This window comes from Ambystoma mexicanum, chromosome 10 (genome assembly GCF_040938575.1).
Source record: "Ambystoma mexicanum isolate Mex_15411 chromosome 10, UKY_AmexF1_1, whole genome shotgun sequence".
NCBI classification, from domain to species: Eukaryota; Metazoa; Chordata; class Amphibia; order Caudata; family Ambystomatidae; genus Ambystoma; species Ambystoma mexicanum.
In genome coordinates, this window is record NC_090932.1 from 1,029,852,963 (window position 1) to 1,029,878,040 (window position 25,078).

The 25,078-nt window shown below is 44.3% G+C and overlaps 1 protein-coding gene across 4 annotated transcripts in view; it reads right to left on the bottom strand.

The window, feature by feature from the left end:
* Positions 1-2,577: 2,577 nt before the first annotated feature.
* MTERF4 (mitochondrial transcription termination factor 4) overlaps positions 2,578-25,078 on the bottom strand; it is a 119,665-nt gene continuing 97,164 nt past the window's right edge. For all 4 annotated transcript variants that reach the window (XM_069618851.1, XM_069618849.1, XM_069618848.1 and 1 more), the window contains one exon: positions 2,578-5,782. In XM_069618851.1, the coding sequence (XP_069474952.1) occupies positions 5,450-5,782 (333 nt within the window). In that variant the 3' untranslated portion in view covers positions 2,578-5,449. The remainder of the gene's footprint in view (positions 5,783-25,078) is intronic.

A 25,078-nucleotide genomic window follows, 5' to 3' on the forward strand; every position in this document is an offset into this window, starting at 1 on the left:
TGCTGATTGGCTCTTCATGCACAGCTGCTGTCATGTAAAGTTCCTCTTGCACTTTAGTATCTGTCTGATTGCATCTCTGTTTACTCACCATCTTGTTCCCTCCAATCATAGTCTGCACTCAACCTCGCCATCCTATACCCTCCTGTGCCTCCTCTCGCTCTTTCTCCCTACTCACCCAGCTCCACTGGAACCCAATGCTTAAAACAAGCAAAGCATATTCAACTGTGGATCTCTTAAATGTATGGCTTAAACTACACTTACTTGCTAAAGAGGGTGCTCCCACTCCCCCATCCTCTCTAACTGACTCAACCACTGCCTCTAGAGATGCTTAATAATGTTATTGTGTATATTTAATTATTTCTCTTTACTTTGAAGCACTTGCCCCTTAGGTTAATGTTACCTTTGTAGGTCACCCGTTTTCTAATATACATTTTGTCCCGGTTTGTTTTGTCTTATTTCTGGTATATGTCCTAATTGTGAACACCCTCAGACTGACTCACTTCTTGTTCTCATCCTTCTTCTATTGTCCAGGAACCCTTCGTAGGAATGCTTACGCCATCTGAAAATGTGTTATTGTAAACGAAATGGGCATCCTCCTTCTTCAAATAAATACAAAATACAAATATTAAACCTTAATTTAGCAATACTTCGCAACACTCACTTTAACAATGGTATATTTGTGCTGGTAACTACCTTATATTTCAGGTGGATGATGTGAAATAGTAGTTTGATGTGATAGACTATTTATGTTTACATACATTCAACTTTACATTGAGTGTTTATAGTAATCTTGACAATATTTCTAGATTTGACAATATTTCTAGATTTGATCTTTTACTGATGGGAACCTTTAACTACGTTAAATCGCTTTTCTATGGTTAAAACTTAGCTGAATACTAGAGGAATGTGGAGGAGTGTACTAGGTGGCATGGGGCTGCGGTTTGTAGCAGAGGGTACAGGAGTTCTCAAGCTTCCCATGGCCATGGGTGGGAAGGTCATCCTATCTTGGTTTTATTTGCAATTCTGAGTTTTCCTACATTTCAAATAGAAAATAGAATCTCCAAATCCAAAGAGAAATAACAGGATTTGGTGGCCTTCTCATGCATGGCCATGGTAAACTTACAGGTTCTAGGTATTGATTTTGTTGATTGTGGCAAAGGGTACTGGTGTGGATTGTGACAGAGGGTGGTATGTAGCATTGGACTGGTGGCCAAGGCGGATAGCGGGTACATGAAGATGGTGGGTTTGTGTGGCAGCATTGGATGATGGTGGGTTTGTGTGGATATTTGTGCATATGGTGCTAGAGGATAATGTAATAAATGAAGGCAGAGGGTGCCTATGTTGAGAAAGGGAGATGAGTGGAACGGGTAAGCTACGAATCTGTGGATGGTAACTAGTATCCTGAGAACTTGTGGAATATTGGTGCATGTGAGCATTAAGCGAACGACTAGGTGGAGATGGAATGGATGAGTGTTGTTCATGGTTTGCTTTTTCACTTGGATGCCCTGGGGCGTGCGCGTGTGTGGGGTGTGCGCGTGTGTGTGTGGTTATATCATCTAGTTGATGCACATTATTGATTTTAATGCCTATTCCTTTATCCTGCACATGAATCTTCAATAAAGCATTCCTTTTATGCTTACCTGAAGTTCTGCTTGGGTTCTGTTTCGCTTACCTCACTTACCGGACAGTCACTTCAGTGATGTAGGGTGTGGCTGGTGGGGGTGGATGGCAGTGGAGAGTGCAGATGGCACTAGCGTTAATGTCAGCTATTTCAATGGCTATGCCACAAGGTAATGGCTAACAATTCCTCTCAAACACACTGCACTCAATCAGACATCTAGGTATTGTGCATGGCCAATGGTGAAAATAAAACCAGCTGATAATAGTTGATGTTTAATATAGTGCTTGCTGATGTTGCTGTGGGATTCTGGAACACAGTGGGGGCCCAGGTTTGACGGTTGAGAGTTGGAGGAGGCAGGGTTCATCAGAAGAAGTTAATAAAACAGATAACCTACGTCCTAAGCGTCCAAGTACTTATTACAGCTACCTTGTTTCAGAGTGCAGGTGTTAAAATTAGCTTTCTTAAGGTTACCCATTTGATGAGACCTACTGTTCTATTTTGAGATAACTTTGTTTCTCACCACAAACTGGCACATGGCAATGAATACAATGAGGTACCCATTATTAATGGGTAGGTATGTGTGTGTGTATATATATATATATATATATATATATATATATATATATATATATATATACACACACACACATACATACATATATATATATATATATATATATATATCATATTTCACATCACACATACATCATTGTCATTGTGCACAGCCTGTGGTCAAAAATAAACATAACCTATTAGTTGATGCTTTATATAAGTGCTTGATGTCCTGCTTCAGAGCACTACTGTAAACCTTCTTCATTCTGGGGTTGATGATCTGCGTAATTTTAAAATGGCTAAGAGCGTTGGCCTCCTGGGACTTTTAACATGTGATCTGCAGTTAGCATAAACAACCTTAATGAGAGCAGCTACCTGTCCTGCAAGTGGACATGACCCGTGTGCACGTAGACAATCGCATTTATTCGTATTCCACGCTACAAAATATGAACACACTATGAAAGTTTGGATGTTCTGCAATACAAAGCTACATGATGTGTATGTTCGTATTCCATAAGACTACTACACTGCATGACAACAATATAGAGACATTTGCATTTTTTGAAATGATAAGTATGACAAGTTCAAGTGTAAATGTGTGCCAAAAATCCCAACAGAAAATAAGAAATCGTGTTCTGAGATCTTCATTCTTATAAAGGTGAAAATAATGCTCTACTTCGTACCCACCCCTGCATGGAATCCCGCCAAACTCTGCATGCTTAATTGAATCAGTCACAAATGGCAGCTTGTCAAGTTTGGTAAAGCGCCATCCATGGAAGCATTTTTGAACTTTCCAATATACAGTATGATGTAACCTCAACTATACTGCCTCGACCTTGGCAGTGCAATTTACAAAAATGTGTGTTCAAGACTACAAGCCATAGGTTTATTGATTAGATGTCTATAGTGCCACAAATCACCTTACATGCCAGAACGCTCGTTGATACAAGTAAAGCAAGAAACATTTACAAATAGTTCAAGTCAAATTAAATGCAGGGGATGGTTCCCTATGCAGTATTTCCCAGCCATTACCCTCTATGTAGCAACCTTCCCTTGAAGGTCAAGAACAGCTTGGTTCTTAAGGACTTTCTGAAGTGCATGTTGATGGGCCGTACACTTTCATTAGGTCTGAGAGCGTTCCATACCATTGTGCCTGGTGTTCCCAAGGATGCTTGAGCCTCTCCGACAAGTTTCACAGTTCCATGCGTGCCAACTCGAGCCAGTCCTGCTTTTTGCTTCCAATTGCATGCTGGAACTTGAAGTTTTGTTTTTCCCATTGCAAGGGTGGCCCTACAAGCCCCAGCATGCCGTGCAAACAAAACAAAGGACTGGCTCAATGATTCCGCATGGAACTGGGAAATTTGGCAGCTATGATGAGTCGCTTGAATAGTCTATGATAGACACGTTTACGACTGTCAAACAAAAGTTGCTGTCTGGTGTGCAGAAGGCGTCTAGTTTCTCGGAGTAAACCAGTCCTTTTTTCCAGCATGTCTTGTGCATCATCCTTCCATCCACTGGGAGCTAGCAGAGTGGTTTCAGAGCAGGCTGCACATGCCTTTGTTTAAGGTTGAGGCATAATTTGGCAGGCTGACGTATTTAGAGCCCGGTAGTGTGATTTTTTGGGAGCCTCAAGTGAAGTACATCATAAAAGTCAAGACATGCTATAATCGTGACACAGTTTACAGTGGTCATCTTAGAGAAGCATTTTGTTTAACTGACATATGCAATTTTAACTTGCCTACTGTATTAAATTTGAGGGTCAACAGTTAATTCTGAATCAAACATCACACGCAGAGTTGTATTCTTTTGGAGAGAGTCAGAGGACTTCCCAGATTAGGTGGCCATGCAAAGGGATGGCGTTGCGTGCTCTTCGACCCTGCACCATCATGTCTGTTTTGGAATCAATGAGGCAGCAGAACTTTTTCTTACGTTGGTGAATGCGGTCAAGGCATTCAGTTATGCTAGATCTTGATCCCAAAGACTGGAGTAAACTAGGGCATCATCGGCATACATTCAACGACAAGGGTAAGTGGGCAAATTAACACATTGAAATGAAATGGAGAAAGTGTGGAACCCTGTGGGATTCTTCGTATAGCAAATAATGTAGTTCAAATCTGTTAAAAGAGGAAAATGAGGGCTCATTTCAGTGCAGGACCAGCTAGCTCGGCCCAATCCGTTTCCCTGTTCAGCAAGGTAAGCAGTCTGCTGTATTGTATGGCAAATTGTCCAGCATGATCAAGGCAGTCTATTGGTCCCCATTCAGGCACACGTGGTGCAATTTTCAGATGTCATCAGCGAGAGTAGGAAGAGATAAGCACAGACTCTCTGCATGCTTTGGTTCGACGAGGCAGACATAGAATATCTTCCACTTCTTGTGATTTAAAGGCTGTTGCAATGTTGATGGTACTGGAGGAGGCGGGGTGGGGGTGGTGAAATGAGTGTGATTCAGGGTTGTATTATTAAATGACTCTCCAATAATGGTTATTTTGTACTCTAGAGTTCTTCGACATGTTGCTGGTTAGCCCATGTAGAGTGAATTTCAGCTCATGGCCTATGTGGAATATATCTCGATAGATAAGGTATTTCATTAACATGCATAGCAAGGTAAACTCCCTCCACCCCCAACTCCTGACCACTTAGCAGTACTCCAATCTGTATCTTTCACATCTCATGTTAGTGCTTTCACGCATGGTGATTAGCTTTCCAAGTGGTTGACACCAGGGCGGAGAACACTTTGCTTAGTAGAGTTGGCGGGTTGATTACAGTTATGGTATGCACAAATGGCTATTCGGAGGCATACATGCAGAATGGCGAAGACTGCTCTTCATGTAGATTAAAGAACAGCATATTGCCAGGACGTCTTGCATTCTTTAATGAACGGCTGTGCACGTCAATACAAATTGGCATGTTTTTTGGATTCATCCCTCTTCTCTGATGCAAATATCTACAATAACCATGCTTAGTGCAGCACCATTACACCTCAGTAATATGCTGCATGGCTTTAGCCCTGCAACCACGCACAGGTCACTAATAAGCTACATTTTCATCTTCCTGCACATATCACTAATTACTTGAATAGCTCTGGCACGCCATTTTCACTCTCACACACCCGCACTTGGAACCTCAATTACTTAAGGTCAGAAAAACCTCAAGATCGTGTGCTCCTAGAACATCAGTATTAACATGTTTATTTCCCAGAGTACTGGTGTAAAATCATCAAGGGTCTCTATGTTCTGCGTCATATGTCCAGTCAGAACTTTCTTCCAACTACTACTACTACTCCTCCTCCTCCTCCTCCTCCTCCTCCTCCTCCTCCTCTTCCTCCTCTTCCTCCTCCTCCTTCTCCTCACGATCCAGCAGCTTCTTGAAGATTTGAAACTCCTCACTAGTTGAGTGAGCAACCTTGGCCAAAAACACATCATTTGAAACGACAAGTACCTCCTTTAGCCTTGGGTTGCAGATCTGTGTCTGGCCCTTCTTGTCTGGGGTTTGGTAGAGCCCCAGGCGCTGCAGGAAGGAATGACGATATTTTAACTCGGAGATAGGGAACTGGAATAGCCTGGTCTTCACTGCTTGCTGCTGCTGGATTCCAAGGCAGAAGTAGGCATACTGTGAATAGAGTTAAGGGGAGAAAAAATACCATTAATTTAATCTGCACATGCAATGTCCCATTATCACGTGACGATTTGGGGGTTAGGACAAAGGGAAGACATGGCCAACGACTATTTAAGATTGCCATGTATGCCCCAAGCTCCGTCCCAGCGACCAATTCTATTCACTTCCCTCCCAACTTACACCCAATGTGCGGGATACAGAAAGCAGGAGCCTTCTGCGTTCCCTGGGTCATGATTTGACTGTAGTTCTGTAATTTCAGAGAATTAAGACAAAGGTGTGGGGGGGAGCGTTAGAAGAGCGGCATTGGATTTATGCTATAGGTTTGTATTCTCCCTATACCTACAGTACAGATTTATACCTTCCCAAAGGGCTGGATCCCTGAAGCGGCGCTCTACCTGCTTGTATCCAATATTGATTTGTTCCATGGCTCCAGTTAATATCTTCTTTTATTGTGTGCTACATATTTCCACCTACATGTTTTTTGCGTTACAAACTATCAGGGAGTTTTGGGCTCTCTATAACAATTAGGTTAGTAAATTTTCTTATGATTTTGACCTTGTGGTTGGAACGATTTAGTAAACCTTTCACTTTGATTAATCTTCCATTGTCTTCATTATTGTTTTGGATTGTGTATTTGTCCATTAACGGATGTTCCTCATTTCATGGTACTTCTGCCCCTTTCTTTAATGAATGTTAGTTATACAGCGTAATTGCATTTGGGTTTCCCACACTTGTTGGGATGGATTCTCTAACTTAGGAGACCTAAAACCAGAATTATTATAGATGTAACCAGTTAATTAAAAAACAAAAAAAATCCTAAACAATAACAAGACAACAACGGAAGATCAAAGGAACCCGATTATTCCAACAAGGTTAAAATCATAGTATAATTTACAAACTCAAATGTTAGAGAACTCAAAACTCCCGATGAAGCACGTGTAGATAAAACGATGTAATGGAACAAACAATACAAATAGATATTGATTGGAGCCAAGGAACAAAGACAGTGTTTTAAATAGTTATTAGTGACAAACGGGTAGTGTGCAGTTTCATGAACCCAGAACTTAAAATAAGGTCTGATAGTTTTACGGTGCAGCAGTTCCCCAATGGGGGCACCTGGAAACATTAGGAGGCAGGGATTAGAACGTTTGTCAATGTAGCAGATAGAGGGAGGGGAAAGTGGTCTGAAGAGGCGAGGCCCCAGCTGAATGAGGTGGAGTATGGAGTGTATACAGAACAGGAGAAATTAGACAGGCATATTGGGAGCTATTCAAGCAGTCCTCCCTCCAACTCTGGCACACTAAAGAAAAGTCAGAGCACACAGGTAGTGAGCAAGTAAAGTGACCATTTTAAAGGGAAGATGGCCACACGCTGTACATTACTGACAAAATCACAGTGAGAGTTGACCGTTTATAGACCAGAGAGGTCCCAGATGAATGTGCAATGACAGAAGTAACAAAAACGATCTTTTTGTCAAAGACTATCCCACCGCAAGTCTGATTTTAGCCAGCTGAGCCTGAAGACAAACCAATGGAAGGCCTTCATACAGAACTACGGCCTATGTTTGGAGGAGCTTGATAGCAGGAATGTCAAGTGAAGGAGGATACCAGTCATCTACAGGAAGGGTACCTAAGCCCGGTTCTTGAGAACTAGACTATTGCAGGTTTTCAGAATAAGCAGACGATAACACCTCACATTTAAAGTCAATGCAGTCATGTTTATGTTAGGTGGATATCGTGACAACAAGGGTGTATTTGGCCCTCTTTGGCAGGCCTTTGAGATCCCGCGTCTAGAGAATGCTCATAAGATTTAATTGAATTTCTTTAAAATGTATTAAACACAGTAAAACAGACAGGCAGTTTCAAGGTGCATTACAGATAAACTAGTTCAAACTTCACAGTATAAAATATTGAAAGACATTAAACTGGACTACAGTTAAAATAAGGAGTGAAATATGTGCAGTAAAATACACTTATGCATGATCACATAACTAACGCTTTGCCTGAAGTGTGAATGAAGACAGAGGAGGTGAGAGATTAATTGATAAAAGGCATGTGTGCCACACAGTTACTCCCCAAGCTTGTAGACATTATTTCACAGAGAGTCTTCAAATTTACGGAAAAGGGCATCAACGTGTTGGTATATTTGGAGGGTAACGATCTAGGTGGGCAATAAGAGACTGCTAGAGCAAAAAAATAAGTGCCCCAAGAATGTAAGGAGACGGCACAGGAGAGTGAAGTGTTAAGATTGATTTCTAAAATCTGGCCTGGTGAACAGATTTAAGGAGGCACTTCTAGTTCTAGTGAACAGGGGAACTATGTGGTTAGCCAAACTTAATCAAGGTAAGCGTGGAAAGTAGTTTCAGGAGTGAGTGTGGTCAGGGTGGGTCCACAACGATTCCACACACAATGAAGCACACAATAATTCTTCTTAGGCCGATAAGTACAAAAAGACGATATTTATCATAGGCCCAAAACACTAGAAACTATCAAACATGTATACCGTCACCTTATGTTTGTAGAAATGCATACAATTCACTTAAACAACTAAAGCAAGGTAAGTAATGTGGCAGTGAGGAAAGCCAGTTCCAGTTCACAAGAATAATACCCTAACTTTATAAGTCCATTCCCTATGTTGAATGGGGCCTTGTGACCAAATGTAACAGAAGCTTATTCTCAGGAGAGGGGACAAAGGTAGGAAAGGCTCTTGTGGTGGTGAAAAATGTTCTGGTAAACTTCTCAACAAGCTTACAGGTAAGACTGTTTTCTTATCCTTTAGAACAGCTCTTAAAACAAACGTTCAAAAAGCGATGGAATGGAGAAAAAAAGAACTTCATTCCAAGGTTCATCATAGGGGAGGCTGAATGTATTGTGAGTATTCACCACCCCCTGACTGGGCAGGTTTGAAGTTTGAAGTTTAATTTATAAAGCGCAGCCAGGCCCATGGGCAACCGGGCGCATAATCTTGGAATAGAAATTACAGCAACAATATACATAGAATATCAATTTACAAAATTACAAGTTATACACAGGATACACCAATTTACAGGTTATGAAATAGATGCAGCGAAGCGTATATACACAGCTGAGTTATATTACAGAAAGGAAGCGAGGCTGACGTGAGGAGCCTTATGTGTTCTGAGTGAGCAACCAAGCTTTGGCTTTGTTCTCGAATGTTAGGAACGAGGGTTCAGTTCTGATGAATGTAGGCATTGTGTTCCAGTTTGGAAGCTAGGACAGGGAAACTCACACCACCTACTCTTAGGAGTTTGTATGTAGGCATGGTTAGACTGAGTTTGGGCTGATCTGATGGGCCGGGAGGAGGTGTGGAGTGATAGACGCGAAGAGAGATAAGGCAGGGCATTTTTGTTCAGGCATTTGTGAGTCAAAGCTAGTGTTTTCAAGGAAATTCTATGTTTTACCGGGAACCAGCGTAGATCAGATCTAGTGGTGGAGATGTGGGACCATCTGGGGATGTTGAGCGCTGTCCTTATGGCATTGTTTTGAATAGTTTGCAGTTTATTGAGGTTGGATTGACTGGTCCCTAGGTAGAGTAGTCAATTTTGGACATGACTATTGTTCTGGCGAAGGTAGTGCAGTTATGAGGGTTCAGGCAGGGTCTGCAGGCGGTAATGAGTTTACATGTGTAAGCTGATGCCGACCTAACTGTGTTTGTCTATTCAGGGAGAGGGTGGAATCCAGGTAAACGCCCAAAGTTTTGCTATCATTAGAGACCTTGATGACGTTACCGTCAATGATGAAGGACTTGTAAGTTTGGTCTAATTTGTTGAGGCGATAAATTGATCCTAGAAGTAAGAGCTCCGCCTTATCGTCATTAAGGCAGAGTTTGTGCTGCGCAATCCAGGCCTGAATGACCTGGTAAACCTCGTTCAGGGATTTGGCATCGGCTGTGTAATCACCAGTGATGGGAATGAGTATCTGGGTGTCATCCGCGTAGTTGGTATAGGAGACACCCAGATAGTCGAGCCCAGATAGTCGAGCACATCAAACAGAGGCTTGGTGAATACATTGTACAGTGTGGGTGATACACAAGAGCCTTGAGGGACGCCACAGTGAATGGGCGAGGGGTCTGCCGATGCTGAAGGTGAGAAGACCCGCATAGATCTATTGCTCAGGAAGGAGTGGATCCAGGCGTTATCAGAATCAGAGAAGTAGGCCGCAGATTTAAGATGCTGGCAAAGTATTTGGTGATTGACCAGATCGAATGCCGCAGAGAGGTCGAGGAGGAGTAGTGCTAATTTCCCATTGTCCTTTAGTGCCTCCATCTGAGTTTTCAGGTCAATCAGGGCTGTTTCAGTGCCGTGTTTCGGGCGGAAGCCTGATTGCCTTAGCCCCAGAAGTTTGTTAGACTCAAGGTAGTCTTGGTTCTGCAGGTAAGCTGCACGATCGAGAATCTTAAGCAGGAAAGGGACCATAGTAATCGGTCTGAAGTTAGTCGGAATGTTGGGGTCGAGGGATGGTTTTTTAAGTAGTGGGATTACCCATGCATCCTTGAGGTTGTCAGGGACTATGCCCGTTTTGAAGGAGGCATTAAATAAAGGCTGTGATGAAGGGGGCAAGGTCGTGAGAGTCTTCCTTAATGATAGGTGCCGGGCAGGGGCGACCTTGGCAATTGGACGGTTTGAGGTTGTTTATGATTCCTTCAACTTCAGGGATGGCGAGAGGGGAGATGGTGAATGGTTTGAATATCGAGTTGGGTTGGTGGGTACTGGATGTGTGCAGGATCAGAGGATGGTCTGACTGTAAGGATGTTTGTTTGTCTCTGATTTTAGTTTGGTGAGTGGCAGTTTTCCCCAAGAGTGCTGACTGTATATTCGTGCACCAGTTATCTTTAGGGCAGGAATCAGGAGGGCTGCAGGTGTCTCAAGTTCCTTAAGAATTTTAAATAATTCCTTGGTATTTGATTGTGCTGACACAATGCGGTTATTGTAGGAGTCTTTTAGCCTGCACTAGGGCTTCTTTGTAGTTAAGTGTGGCTAAAAGGAGATTGTCCTTGTGGGTGTCAGAAGGGTGGCTTTTCCAGCACAAGTCTGCACTGCGTTTCCCTTTGCGCAATACTCCAAGCTGCAGTGTGAACCACGAGTTGAGGTGCACCTGTTGTTTAGGTCTCCTAACTTTGAGCGGGGCGACTGAGTTTATGACAGTAAGCACTGACTGGTTATAAGTGTCAGCTAAGCTAGTAGGGTCCGAACACGTGTCAGTGGCGATGTTAGGGGTGGGAAGGATGAGGGGGGAGAAGCTTTTCCGCAGTTCTATTTTTTTTTGTTTCTGGTAAGGGTAGCAGGGGCAACGGAGGCGTAGGTGCAAGGCTGCTTCAATGCTGAAGGTGATGATGTGGTGATCAGACCATATGCAAGGGGTGTCGACTGGTAATCACTGGAGATAGGTTTTGCCACTGTTGGATTCAGTAGAAGATGCCCAGGAGCTGCGGGTGCAAGGCAGGTTCCGGTTGGGTCCAGGAGCAGAGTGCAACCTTTTACAATGAAGAAATGCAGCAGGCACTGATGCAGGACTCTTCAGGACACTCTACCAGACAGTTCCTGCGACAGTCACCGCACACAGGTGACAACATGCGTCTCAAGTCACTGTCAAAGAAGTCCTTCCCATGCAGGATCCCTTTATGCTGGAAAGCTGAAACCTGTCAGGAAGGCAACTTGTAGCACAAGCTAGCAACCACAGAGGTTCCGGATGAAAATGCAGAACAGCAACGCTTCTCATGAGGTAGCCCAATTGCGCGCTGGTCAGTCCACCAGGTGGTACAGGGATTCCAAAGGCTGATCTCGAGAAGACGTAGAGACTGGTTGGTCCCACCAGTCCAAGGGTCAAAGCACCGCAGAGGGCTTTCTCAGATCAGGTAGTCCAGCAGGGCTTCACCGGGCCAAATGCAGGAATTGCCAGGCCTGTCATCCACGGGTCTTCAGTTGTCTGCTCTTCAACACAGGATACTTTGCTCCAACGCTGATCTGAAGGAATGGCTGCAGGTGTCTCCTTAGCCAAAATCCTGGCTGGACGCACGTCCAAGCCCACCAATGATAAGGATCTGCACCATTCAAACAGCCAGCAGTGGTCTAATTGGGGACGACTGTTAGCTTCACTCATGCATGCACTGCTGACTTGCAGGTACCATGGTTATGGAATAGGCCCACTTCCTGGGTCCACACACAAATGGCATGCACTTAGGGATTTCCTGATCTGAGAAGGCAAGAAGGCACCAATAAACAATATGGTCAAAGAACAAGCGTAAAACTTGTGGCACTGCCATTTTAGGGCACTAGCCACGTTTAGTAGCCAGACGCAGTAAATGCAAATATGCAAGTACTGCAAAAAGGGTACAAATGTAATTGCTGCCACCAGCTTGTCTTTAGGCACATATAAAAGTAACCCGAATTTCACAGTATAAAAGATTTGGGCAATACAAAGGTATCCCCAATGCACTGCATTGTAAGATGCTATGGGCACGGTTAAAAAATTACCCAAAAAGGTGAAGAGACAAAAGGGAAATTGTTTCCCAGTATTGATTGTCACTGGGAAACTGATCAGTCCTTTAGACTAATGCGCAAAAGGCCAGGGAAGTGAAATCTAAAAGTCATGACGGGTTCAAAAACAAAAGGTTTGTGGGGCCCATACGACATGGAGGGAAGTTGCCTAAAAGAGAAATCTTTTCTAACGCCAAGCATCCAGAAAGTAATTTACCACAGTCTGGGTTTCATCAGAAGAGATACCAGTATACCTTGATCTTCACGACAATCGTGCTTCTTTCTAGAAGAGATCATGCTGTGTGGTGAGGACCCCCTGATGGGGAGGAAAGGCATGGATAAACCTCCGGCTGCAGAAGGCGGGTGGAGGCAAGGAACCTGCTCTGGATACAAATGACTGAAGAGATGAAAAGACCCTTTATGCATGTTATGTTATTTTATCTTATACCGCGCCAGAGTCCGTAGGCATCCAGGCGCCGAGAGACAGAACATGCAGACTACCTAGAAGGAGAGAGAAGTACTAATGGAAGAGATAGGTATTCAACCGTTTCCTAAAAGTGAATAGATCCTCAGTCTTACTCAATGTAGCCGGTAACGCACTCCAGGCCTTAGCGCCTTGGATATGAAATGCTCTGCCAAGCCCGCGGGATCGTTTAACATGATGTTGGACTAGTAAGAGATCTTCCGCTGATCTGAGTCTTCTTAAGGGTTGGTAAACACTTATAACATCCTTCAGATAGATTGGTGCAGTCCCAAAGAGACATTTGCAACAGGAAGCCAGTGTAGTTTTTCTCTAGCAGCGGTAATTGGTTCTGAATATTTCATGTGGAAGATGAAACGGATAGCTTTATTTTGTACTTTTTGGAGTTCAAGGATGTTGGCTTTACTTGCCCCACATAGGAGAGTATTAAAATAATCCACACGTGGCAGAATAACAGCTCTCACCAGTTTAGTACGGTTTTCGATGGAAACAAGTGGGGCAACCTGTCGGAGCACTTTAAGATGATAGTTGGTGCTCTTTGAGATGGCAGCGACGTGAGCGTCACAATCTAAGCTACTCTCCATGAAGGTACCTAACGTTTTAACTTTCTGTACAACTTTTATATCACTACCATCAATCCTGAAACCTGAGTATGCCTAGTCTAGTTTAGTTAATACCTGATGGGGTCCGAATAGCATGAGCTCAGTCTTTGAGGCATCAAGGCAGAGCCAGTTTGTGCACATCCACTTTTCTATCAGTTGATACATCATATCTACCAAATTTTGGTCTGTGTCATGATTACCAGTGATGTCAAGGACCAATTGGAAGTCATCCGCATAATTGCAAAAGAAAATCTGAAAGAATTCCAATTAATTGCAAAGAGGGAGGATGTAGATATTAAACAATAAAGGGGAGAGACAGGCCCCTTGTGGAACTCCACAGGTCAACAGTTGAGGTTCCGAGGCACAGTCCCCCCAGTGTACCTGCGATGGACGGCCCTCTAGAAACGATCTCAGCCAGTCTATGGCATTAGCAGAGAGGCCCCCGACTGACTGCATTCTATCAAGAAGTATGTTATGATCAAGCAGGTCGAAGGCTGCTGATAGGTCCAACAGCATCAGCAGCCCCGACCTGCTTTCTTCCAGCTTAGAAAGCATAAAAGTCTGCAAGTCCAGGAAGGCAGTATCAGTGCCATGGTGGCTTCTAAAGCCTGACTGTTTAGTATGAAGTTTATTAGCCATCAATACACAGTCCTGCAATTGGATGGTTGCAACCTTGTCTATATGTTTGAGTAGAAACAAGGTATTCGTAATCGGCCTTAAGTTGGCAGAATCAGAGGTATCCAGTCCAGCTTTTTTTAGTAGAGGTGAAACTGCAACATTTTTCAGTGGCTGAGGGATTTGCCTGACAGAAAAGAGGCATTTCTGAATCTACATAAGAAAGGCGCGAATTGCTCTTTGTGCTCCAAAATGATTTTGGATGGGAGAAGTTCACCTGGGCAATTGGTAGGCTGCATAGATTTCACAATATTAATCATTTCTACTACAGTGGTTTCCTTAAAGGTGAAACCCACAGCGGGTTCAGTTTCAGTGACAGTATTGGGCATAGAATTTTGTTTAGTATCAGTTAGTTTAGCATCAGATTGTGATGTCTTACTAGACAACAGTATAGTCTTAGCTGTAGAGAGAGTCAGTGTTTCCTGCTTAATTTTATCTTGGGCTTTGCGTAATTTATCCGCAGAAGCTTTCTGCACGCGATTGCAGTCCTCAATAGTGGGTTTAATAGTGGAACCACAAGCGGTGGGTTTTTCCCAAGATCTAAAAAGGCGAAAACGTTCTTTAGTCTGATCACCTGTAGAATTATTTGATTACAATAAGTTTTTTTGGCCTCGAGAATTGCTAATTTGTACTGCCTCTCTTTTAGCTTCCATGCCGACAGGCTGGCCATGGAACCATATTTGCGCCAGATTTGTTCAGCCTGCCTTTTACTTGCTCTAAGATCAACCAGAGAAGGACAGAACCATTTCTGACGATTAGGTAAATCCCTGACCAACTTATCTTTCATCGGAGCAAACTGTACTTCTGTTGTGTGGCAGCACAGGTGGATTCACCTGATAAGGGTGGATGCATGAGATACCATGGGAGAAGTAGAAGTTATGGGGAGGAATGGGTAGTAGAGAACTGTTCACAGCACCACCGGATATGGACGATAGGGTGGGGAAAAACACCAACTGTTCATTTTCATGACTGAGCTGGAATGTAAATGGGATGTGAAACCAATTTATAGTTGGAGGGGTGGGGGCAGAATATCGATCTTTCTGTAGGTTCTGTGACAAAGTCACCTGTCTGACTGTACTGGTGGATGGTGGGGTCACCACAGGCACCAGGTGGTAGAGAGAATTTTCATTTCTGTGCAAATTCCCTTTAACCACAGAGACCCCCAGCTCTTTAGCTGGACTAAGGGCTTTTTAATTTTTACTCCCGAGTGAGTGGGACCTTTTTCTCACTCACTCATGTGTTTTCCTATTTCTTTATTGGTCATTTATATAGCGCCTATACACAAACGAGCGTTTCAAAGCGCTCCAACGCAGGGAGGCAAAATAGAGAAAAATACATTAATAGGCATTTGAACATTCAGAATGGGCAAGAGCTATGTGTTAGGAGGTACAACATAGAACAAAGAGGAAAACAAACTGTAAATAACATATGACAAAATGATTGTTCGTGCCCAATGGTCAATTCAATATGCAAGAGCTAAACAGAGAGAGGAGTGGGCGGAGGAGAAGACAAACAAACAAAAAACTATCTTACTATACCTGCCGACATTTCAGATAGTGAAAGAGCTTTAGCAATAGATGAGAGAAGGGAAGGGAGGCGGGAGGAGAGGGAGGGGACAGGCGGGATAGGTAAGAGGCAAGGATAGAGAAGGACAAGCATGAGTGTAGGGTTCAAGACACACAGATGCATGGTTGGGTGCAAAGATGTTAAAACAATAAAATGTGAAGGTACAGCGCATACAGATGCATGAAAAACATACCAAAGAGCAGGATACAGCCGTGGGTTAGAAGGTGGGTGCCCACCGAGCCCTCTGTGGCCTGACAGGGCTGGACAGGGTCTTTGTGTCGGGAGCCAGCTCACACCTGCCAGCACCCGATTTGACCAATCAGAAGGCGGGCAGGACGGTGTACCTCAGCACTCAGTGCTGTGGGGAACAAAGCCACCATGATGGAAGGTGTTGGGCTGCTGGCCCCACGAGTGAGGGCAGGCATGAATGATTTTCTATGTTCCTTACTGTTTTATGGAGTCTGGTAAACTCCATAGGCATCTGCTTTTGCATTGTGACGCACATCACCTTTTGTGCAGTACCAGTGAGAAGTCCCTTGGACTTCTCAATGTTTAAATAAGTTTTCCTGGGTGAACTACTGTTCCCAAGAATAGTAAGATGACCCATGTCTTACTTACCTTTACTTTATGGGTCCAGCACACCCCACCCTATTTGGAGTGCTGGGGCGGTTACATAATAATTCCTTTAACCCATTTCCTCATGTAACACTGTTACACTAACTCACTTGAATGGCTAGTGGCAGTGGTTTCTTTTTTTTACTACCTAGTGACATGTATCTGCAGGCTGATACCTCAGCCGCAGTGCTGCACCCAAGGGTGACCATTTTCTCAAAATGGCCCCAGTCTTCTTTTTTCGCCATTTCTTGTTAGTTTGTTTCTCCTGGGCTTTTACTCTGTTTGCATCAGGTTTGAGTCCCTTGTTTGTTTGTTTATTTTAATTATATAGCACTCCAGACCCAGGAGTAAAAGGGCGCTTAAGGTTACAAGGCACATTAGATAAAAATTTGTAATGATACATTTGTAAAGTATGTACAGTATATACAGTTAGAGGTAATTGGGCATACAGTTACAGCATTTATGCATGTACAATACATACAATTTGTAATGGACTGAATCAAGCTAAGGTTGGCTTTTTTTCAGGAACCATCCAATGACAAGTTTCCTAAATAGTTGGAAGGATTTGGTCAGTTTGATGTTAAGAGGCAGGGTGTTCCAAAGTTGGGAGGCGAGGACCGTGAAACTCGAGCCACCGGCTCTTATAGAGGTCAATCTGGGCACTGTGAGGCATAGAGTATTGGAGGATCTGGTAATTCTGGTGGCTGGCTTCATGGTGAATTTGCTCGTGAGGTAGGGAGGGGCTAGGTGATTTAAGGCTTTGTAGGAAAAGGCACAGGGTTTTTAGGTCAATTTTTTGTTGAATGGAGAGCCATTTGCATGAGATTCTAGTGGCAGAGATGTGCTCACGCCTAGAGATGTTTAGTGCTGCTCGTAGCGCATTATTTTGGAGAAACTGTAGTTTATTGATGATAGATTGGTTGGCACCTAGGTAAAGGCTCTTGCAATAGTCTAACTTGGATTGTATGAGAGCCCTAGCTAGCGTGAGGCAGCTACTGGTGGATAAGAAAGGTCTACAGGCTCTAATTAGTTTCCCGGTGTAGGCGGTGGCTGAAGCAGTGGAATGTACTTGTTTAGTGAGGTTAATATTGGCGTCGAGATAAAAGCTAAGGGTTTTCACATTTTTAGCTATGGGGATAGTGTTGCCATCGATAATGATGTTAGTGTAGTCCGGGCTAAGTTTCTGTAAGTTATTAGGTGAGCCGACAAAGAGAAGTTCAGTCTTCTCATCATTCAAGCAGAGGCCATGTGTGGCCATCCATGCCTGAATGATGGAGAAGATTTCGTTGATCCTAATGACGTCAACACTGTAGTTACCAGAGATGGTGAGGAGTATCTGGGTGTCATCCGCGTAAATGGTGTAGGTGACACTCAGACGGTCCAGTTTGTCAAAGAGAGGCTTTGTAAAGATGTTGTAGAGGGTGGGTGAAACACAGGATCCTTGTGGGGCGCCGCAGGTGATTGGGATGGGGTCTGCTGCTGCCGCAGATGAAAAAACCCTCATGGTTCTGTTGGCCAAGAAGGACTGTATCCACATGACAGCAGAGGGGGAGAAGTGGGCAGCGGAGGAGAGGTGGTTGCAGAGTATTTTGTGGTCGACCAAGTCGAAGGCTGCTGAGAGGTCTAGTAGGAGTAGGATGGCAGCCTTGCCTTTGATGTCATCAATCTGACTTTTGAGGTCAACAAGGGCGGTTTCTGTTCCATGTTGAGGTCAAAAGCCAGATTGACGCAAACCTAACAGTTGGTTGGTCTCTAAGTAATCCTGAATTTGCAGGTAGGCAACTATATCAAGGATTTTTAGCAAGAATGGAACTGTAGTGATGGGTCTGTAATTAGTGGGAATGGCTGGATCTAGAGATTGTTTTTTTAGAATAGGGAGCACCCATGATTTTTTTTCAGGTTTTTGGGTACTGAGTTGGTGGAGAAGGATAGATTGATTAGTTTGGAAATGAAGGGGGATAGGTCTCTTGCTGCATCTTTGATGATCTGGGCGGGGCAGCTGTCTCCTTTGCAATTTGACGGTTTGAGGGATGTTATGATTTCTTGGACTTCTGGTATGGTTACCTTTTTGAAGGTGAAACCAGTGGTGATGTTAGTGGTGGTAGGTATGCTCGGGGTGGAGGGGTTACTGTTGGAGAGTTGGAGACGATTGGCCTCAATTTTCGTTTGGAGGCCGGTAATTTTATTAGCAAGGGCATTTTGGATACTTGTGCACCAAGGTTTGTCTTTCACAGACGTATCGGTCGGAGGGTTAGGATTTTCTAACTCCTTTAGGATGGTGAAGAGTTCTTTAGTGCAGGATGCTGCGTTATTTATTTTGACATTGTAAGCTTCCTTCTTGGTGCGGATTATCTCCTTTTTGTAAAGGGAGGAAATGGTCATGAGATTGCATTTACCTTCAGCTGATGGAGTTGTTTTCCACAGGGTTTCCATCTTGTCTTTCATTTTTCTAAGTGATTTGAGTTCAGGTGTGTACCAGGAGTTCAGGTGAGCTCTAGGTTTGCCTTTGCGTAACTTTAGAGGGGCAACGGTGTCAATGGCTTTAGTCATGGCGTCATTGTAGGTGCTGACTAGTAGGTTAAGGTCAGTGGTGGCAGGGAGCGTATTTAGTATGGGGAGAACCGGTGGTGTAAGGGTTTCCGCAGTGATGTTGCGCTTGTTTCTGGTCAGGCAGGCTGGTGGGAGGGGGGCACTGCTTGGGGTTCTGGTTGTTGATGCTAATGTCAAATAAGATGAGGAGATGGTCAGTCCATAGGAGACTTGGGGGGCTTTGCAGGTGATATTGCAATTGTGGGCGGCGATCCAATCGATGGTTCTGTCTTTCTAATGGGTAGGTAGAGTAATGAGTTGAGTAAAGTCATGTTCAGAAAGGGCATTAGCAAGGGAGGATGCAGGGGTGTCATTGGGGTCGTTGTAACCCAGGTTCAAATCACCTAGGATGATGTTCTGCGAGTGAGGTTTGGAGTTCTCGGCTAAGAGAGAGGTGATGTCTTCCTCGAAGGTACCTGTGGGGCCTGGGGGTCTATATATTAGTTCCAAAGTGATAGTACTCTTCGGAGTGATTTGTATTTTAATGCTGAGGTGCTCGCATGATTTTAGTGGAAGGGAGGTAATAGATCTAATGTCAAGTGAGGATTTAAATATAATAGCTATACCTCCTCCACGAGCATTGGGTCTGTCGGCCCTAAGGATATTGTATTTGTCGGGAACCGCAAGGGTGAGATAGGGACCTGCTGCATCATGTAGGCAGGTTTCTGTGGTGGCAAGGAAGTTGAGATCTGCTGAGAGGATAATGTCAGCGATTTCGGTGGGATGAGCCACAAGGGATCGGACATTAAGTAGAGCCCCTTTTAATGAGGTGATGTTGGTGAAGTTAGTGGTGATCTTGTTGATGGCCTTAGTCCTAGATGTTGCCGGTGATTTACTAGCTGAGGTGTGAAGTCTAGAGCCTAGTCTGTTGTTACGGATTGTGATTTTAGGGTTGGCTGTGGGCCAGTATTCTGGAGGCTTGAGGGGGGTTCGGATTGGTATGGATATATTTGGTGGTGTTAGGAAAGTTGGATAGGGGGTTGTCTGGCGTGGTGCTGACTTTGGCGGTGTGGTATGAATGGGCACTATGGGGGAATGGTGGCAGGGTAGGCAGGAAAGGTGTGGGACAGGGGATGGGGTGGTGGTCTCAGGCAGCCGAGTTTTGCAAATCCATTGCTAATCGGTATATAACTGCTTCTGCTGCATGGCATATTATTATGCATGACAACAAAAGGGAACACTATGAGGATGAGCCAGATGGGCATAATTGTGACTGCAATGTAAGTTAGGCTGTGGGAGGTAGGGAGTGCTGTTGGCTAGGCACTAGCAGGTGAGCACAGTGGTCAATTGCATAAGTAGGGTGTATGCAGGTACGCCTTTGTGTTTTTTGCCTTTGGCGGGCTTCAGCCCTGAAGCCCGGCCAGGCTCCAGTGTGTCTGGAAAGGCAGGAAGTGAGGGAGGGTCCTAAAACTTCCCTGTCCTGCGCCTCTAGGTGTGCCTGAGTGAAACCAGTTCCAATTGGGCGGCTGGCTGTCCTGGAGGACAGCCACCCTGTTGTGTGATTGACAGCCTAGGGCTGTGAATAAATGGGAACTTGCATAAAAAGCAAGGTTTTAAGATAGAGTCGACCAATGGTGGACAACATCCTAAGCAGAAGCCAAGAAAAGACGCCAGCAGCACCATCCTGGACCGCAAAGTGCCCAGTGAAGCCCTGCAGCTGTGCTGACCCCCTTTTCGAATCGACAGTGACAGGGAAGACTTCCTCCCTTAGGCTGGTGGGAGCCACTAGCCTAGAGAAACTATTTTGGAGCAACCCCCGACTTGCTGCGACTTTCCAAGGCTGCATAAGCCCAATGCCCTGGGTACCTTGGCCATCTGTGAGTGCATTGTCTTCCGAAATCAGCCAGATCTTCGCAGGCATCCAGAGAACCCTACATAAGCAAGAAGTCCATGGTCAGAGTCATCTCACCAGAGTCCAGGACCGAGGGATCAAGAAATCCTAACCAGAGCTTTTTGTTCTTCTATGGCACTGAGAAAAAGGCACCAAAACCACAAAGAAGCACAGAATCGACATAGATCCATTGCTGCCGAGTGTGTCTCTCTCAAAAGAGAGAGAGAGAGAGAGAGAGAAAGAGAGAGAGAGAGAGAGAGAGAGAGAGAGAGAGAGAGATATGCCGCAGGAGCCCGCCAGACGTCTTCCATTTCGTCACCACAATCAAGAACAAGGGTCTACTGCATTACATCATGAAGGCATCCAGCCGGACAAACTTCATTTCAAACGGTACTGTGGGGCTTTATGTACATTATCTTTTTGCCATTTGGGGTGCTTCCCATCTTTGGTAGTGTGATTTAACCCTACACTATATTGACCTCAACTTACCTGCATTGATCTTACAGCTTGTCCTTTCTAAAGGCTAAGAAGATTTTTCTAAGAAGAGCATCAGAACTTTGACATTGTCCATTGACTTTGGCTGTCCTGGCTCCCTAAAGGCCTGCTTCTGAACCTATTGGCTTTGGCAGTGTGTGTTCCCTTACAGGATTGAAATGTGGAACACTTTAGTGCTGGGATAATAGACTGCCTGCATCCCTTTGGGAGAATCTAACTGTTCTTATAACCGATCAGTCTGTTCTGATCTAACCCTAACCTTTCCTTCCTTAAACAACTCAATATTGCAAAGGTGACACTATATAAATACTATACAGACCTCAAATAACGCCTGCTTTAGTGTTCAATTTCTGAACTGAATCCTAACTTGGCATTAATGTTACAACTAATTCCTGCTTTTTAAAGAAAGCTTTAAATATCGTGGAGTATAAATAAATAATGTTTCATAACTTTAAGTGTGTAAGTGTTTACTTGGACATTTGTATTGAGCGATTTCATTGCACAGCTCTACAGCTCACATTAACCCTCTTAAGCTGAGCATGGATGCTCAGTCACACTACCAACTTGTGTAGTACAGGCCTATATTAAAAGGTGGGTTAACTCATACCAAGAGATAGGTCTTGTGTAGTCCCACACCAGTTGGACTGCACTAATTCTTACCTAACACCAGGTGCTGCCACAAGCAATGCGTTCTTGGGCCCAGGGGTGGCATGGGGAGGATCCCCTGGCTATCTCCACCTAACCATGCACAGAAAGACAAAAGCGTGTGCAACCGTAGATGCGCCTATCCCTCGAAAGCAATATCGGGGCAGCATTAGAGAGTGCAGAAGTGACTCCTGAAACTACTAAGCGTGGGGGTATGAGCTAGGCTAGACGACAGTCAGCCAGCCCTCACAGCAGGTCTCTACTCTCACGATGATGAGAGCGATTAGGCTAAGGGAGTTCACAAAGCTGCCAGGGTCAGAGCGCAGCAACTAGGCAGGACCACCCAACACGAGGAACTATCTAGTCCCAAGTGGAAGCCATCCTCAGGGGTGCGATTGACAAGTCAGATCATATAAAAGTGAAACAATGAGGAAGAGGAATTATGGCATTTCTTTTTTTGAAGCTGAGGTCCAGCAGATCCTTGAGACAAAATCCGGTTTGGAAAATTACAACTTCCAAGAACCCAATACCAAGCCTGCACACCAGAGTTCCAAGCTACCACATCCGATTCCCCCTACACCAGATATAGCGTGTATGGCAGAGCCAAAGTTCTATAAAAACCCTGCGGGCTCAGTCCGTTGGTTATGGATTGAAGAGGAAGAAAGAGTGCATTTGGAGCTCACTGGAGATGTGAGCAGAGGAGACAGAAGGGGGATGGATGAATGGCCCTGAAGGCTAAGCCAAAAAAATTAAGTAAGAGGTGTTGGAGAAATTGAGAAGGAGGTGAAGCATCTCGAGGGGTTTGATAAAGTGATGAAGGTGGCTGGAGAAATTTAGGTAGAAGTCAAACATCTTGTGGAGGAGGGGTTTAGTGGACGTCGGGAGGAGGTGGGTAGGAAAGAGTCAGCAGGAGGAGGTTAGTGAAGAATAGGAGCTAGTATTTGTGTTCATTTGAAAAACAGAAGTGTCAATTTTAATAAAAAAATGACTTACATTAGCACATTTACAGAGGGTGGAGGCATTCAAAGAAAGCGTGCCTATCCAATAGCACAAAAATGAGAAAAAGTGGCGAGACAGTTTGAGCGTGTGAACAAAATGAGATGTAGAGCAGGGAAAATAAAACAGGTGACTTACAGAGGTAACATTAAACTAGGGGCGGCAGGCAAGAGTGAGATGAAGGGTAGGGGTGGGGCAATTGTTAAATTGCGCTGAAATGTTCAGTTTGTGCCTCTCTTTTCAATTTGCAGAGGAGGTCAAAGTGTCCTGTTCCGCTGCGCAGGCCTAGTACAAATCTAATATAAGCCAGCACAGTTTCTCAGGTCGTTGTGCAAAACTAGCACAGATTCTAGAAAACCGCACAGTTTCTTTTGACACTGCACAAAACTACTATGGATGGATAAAAGACCTGCACAAATTTTGTGTCGCTGCATGATACCAGCACAGTTTGAAATAAAAGACAATTACAAAGTTTCTCATTACGCTACACGAAACAAGGGAAGAAAATAACGAATTACTTACCCCTGGTAATGTTCTTTCGACTGGATGCTCCTCCCATGTATTCCTCATCTTTGATATACTCTGATACCCTGCGTGCAGCTCAGAAACTTTTCTCAGCAGAGGGCGCCGTGCGTCGTCAACCTCATGTCCCTTAAGAGACTCCATTGTCCTCCAGTATGACATTGGCTCTGGTATATGGCACACACTGCGCCTGTTTCCTCAGTTTGTGTATTTTTTCTCACCAGCACAGCAGTCTCGAAGATGAGAATACTTGAGCGTTAATGGAGAGGAAGGTGTAAAACATGTAAACTCCTTCTTGACAGAGGGTAACGGTGGGAGGGCGATGAGGAATAATACGTGGGAGGAATATCCAGTCTAAAGATCATTTACCAGCGGTAAGTCATTTGTTATCCGAATGGATTGTGTCCTCCCATGTATTCCTCATCTTTGATATTCTCCCATAGCAGTGTGTTGCAGGAGGTGGGAAAGAAGAGTTTTGATTGTTATTTAATTTTGGTTTATGCTGTGTAACACAGCCTTTCCAAATCTGGATTTCCCGGCCTGAAAGGGAATCTAAACAGTAATATTTTGCAAATGTATGCACAGAAGACCAGGTGGCAGCATTGCAGATGTCTTGTAGCTGTGCCGCTCTCTGGAGGGCCGAAGTGGCTACACCTCTGGTCGAGTGGGCCCTTCGACCTTTGGGAACCTCTTTCGCAGCCAGATTGTAACATTCGGATATACATAGTATGATCCACTGAGACGAAGTTAGTTTAGTAACTGCTTGTCCCATTCTGTGGCCCGCATAGCCAACAAATAGTTGGTTCTCCACTCTTATGTTAGAAACCCTTTTGACATAAAAGCACAAGGCTCTTCTACGGTGAAGTCTGTGTAATCTCTCCTCCTCTTTAGATGGAGGAGGAAGGTAACAAGCCGGTAAAAACAATAGTTTGTGCCACATGAAATTCTGACACTATTTTTGGCAGAAAAGGGGGACAAGCCCTCAAAACCACCTTGTCCTTATGAAAGACCGTGAATGGCGGTTTAGAAGACAAGGCCTGAAGGTCGCTCACTCTGTGAGCAGAATTAATGGCCGTTAAGAATACAATTTTCAAAGATAACATCCTAAGTGGACGAGAATGTAAATGCTCAAATGGAGAACCAATCCTGAAGCTTAAAACTAGGTAGAGATCCTAGACAAACAACAAAAGGAACCGATGAGAAGCTGGTGGTCAACCTTTTCAGAAATTGGATGACTATAGGAACCTTGAAGTAGGAACCTTGTTCCAGAGAGCGCTTGAAAATGGACAGCACAGTGCCTCCGATGCAAAAGTGAAGAAGGCACCCTTTTCCATATATTATGTGAATGCGACAACATCCAAAAGGTACTGGCAGCAACGCTGCAATGAACTTTCATGTGTACTTGGGAGGGAGATAGGCAGAGATCCAAAACTACTGCTGCTTGGGATGGAGGAGGAGGAAGATTTGTCCAGATATGAGAAACTGTTTTTATCAACGACCACAGCACTAATCAAAAGGAACATTGCGAGGCTGTGGGGTTCAGCGGTAGTCCCCTAATACAAACAATGGATTACAGACGTGAATGTGTGCATTATGATGGAACGTAGAGTATATACAGCTAGAGGTTGCCAAAGGAAGGCTGATAAGATATGGCAGAGGTGGGAAGATGCGCAATGAGTACTGCAATTGTTTAGGCGAGAGACAAAGTACTGAACGCAGGGGAAAGCCTGATCAACTTCTGGTGTAAGCGATGAGAGATTTTTCGAGACCCAATTTT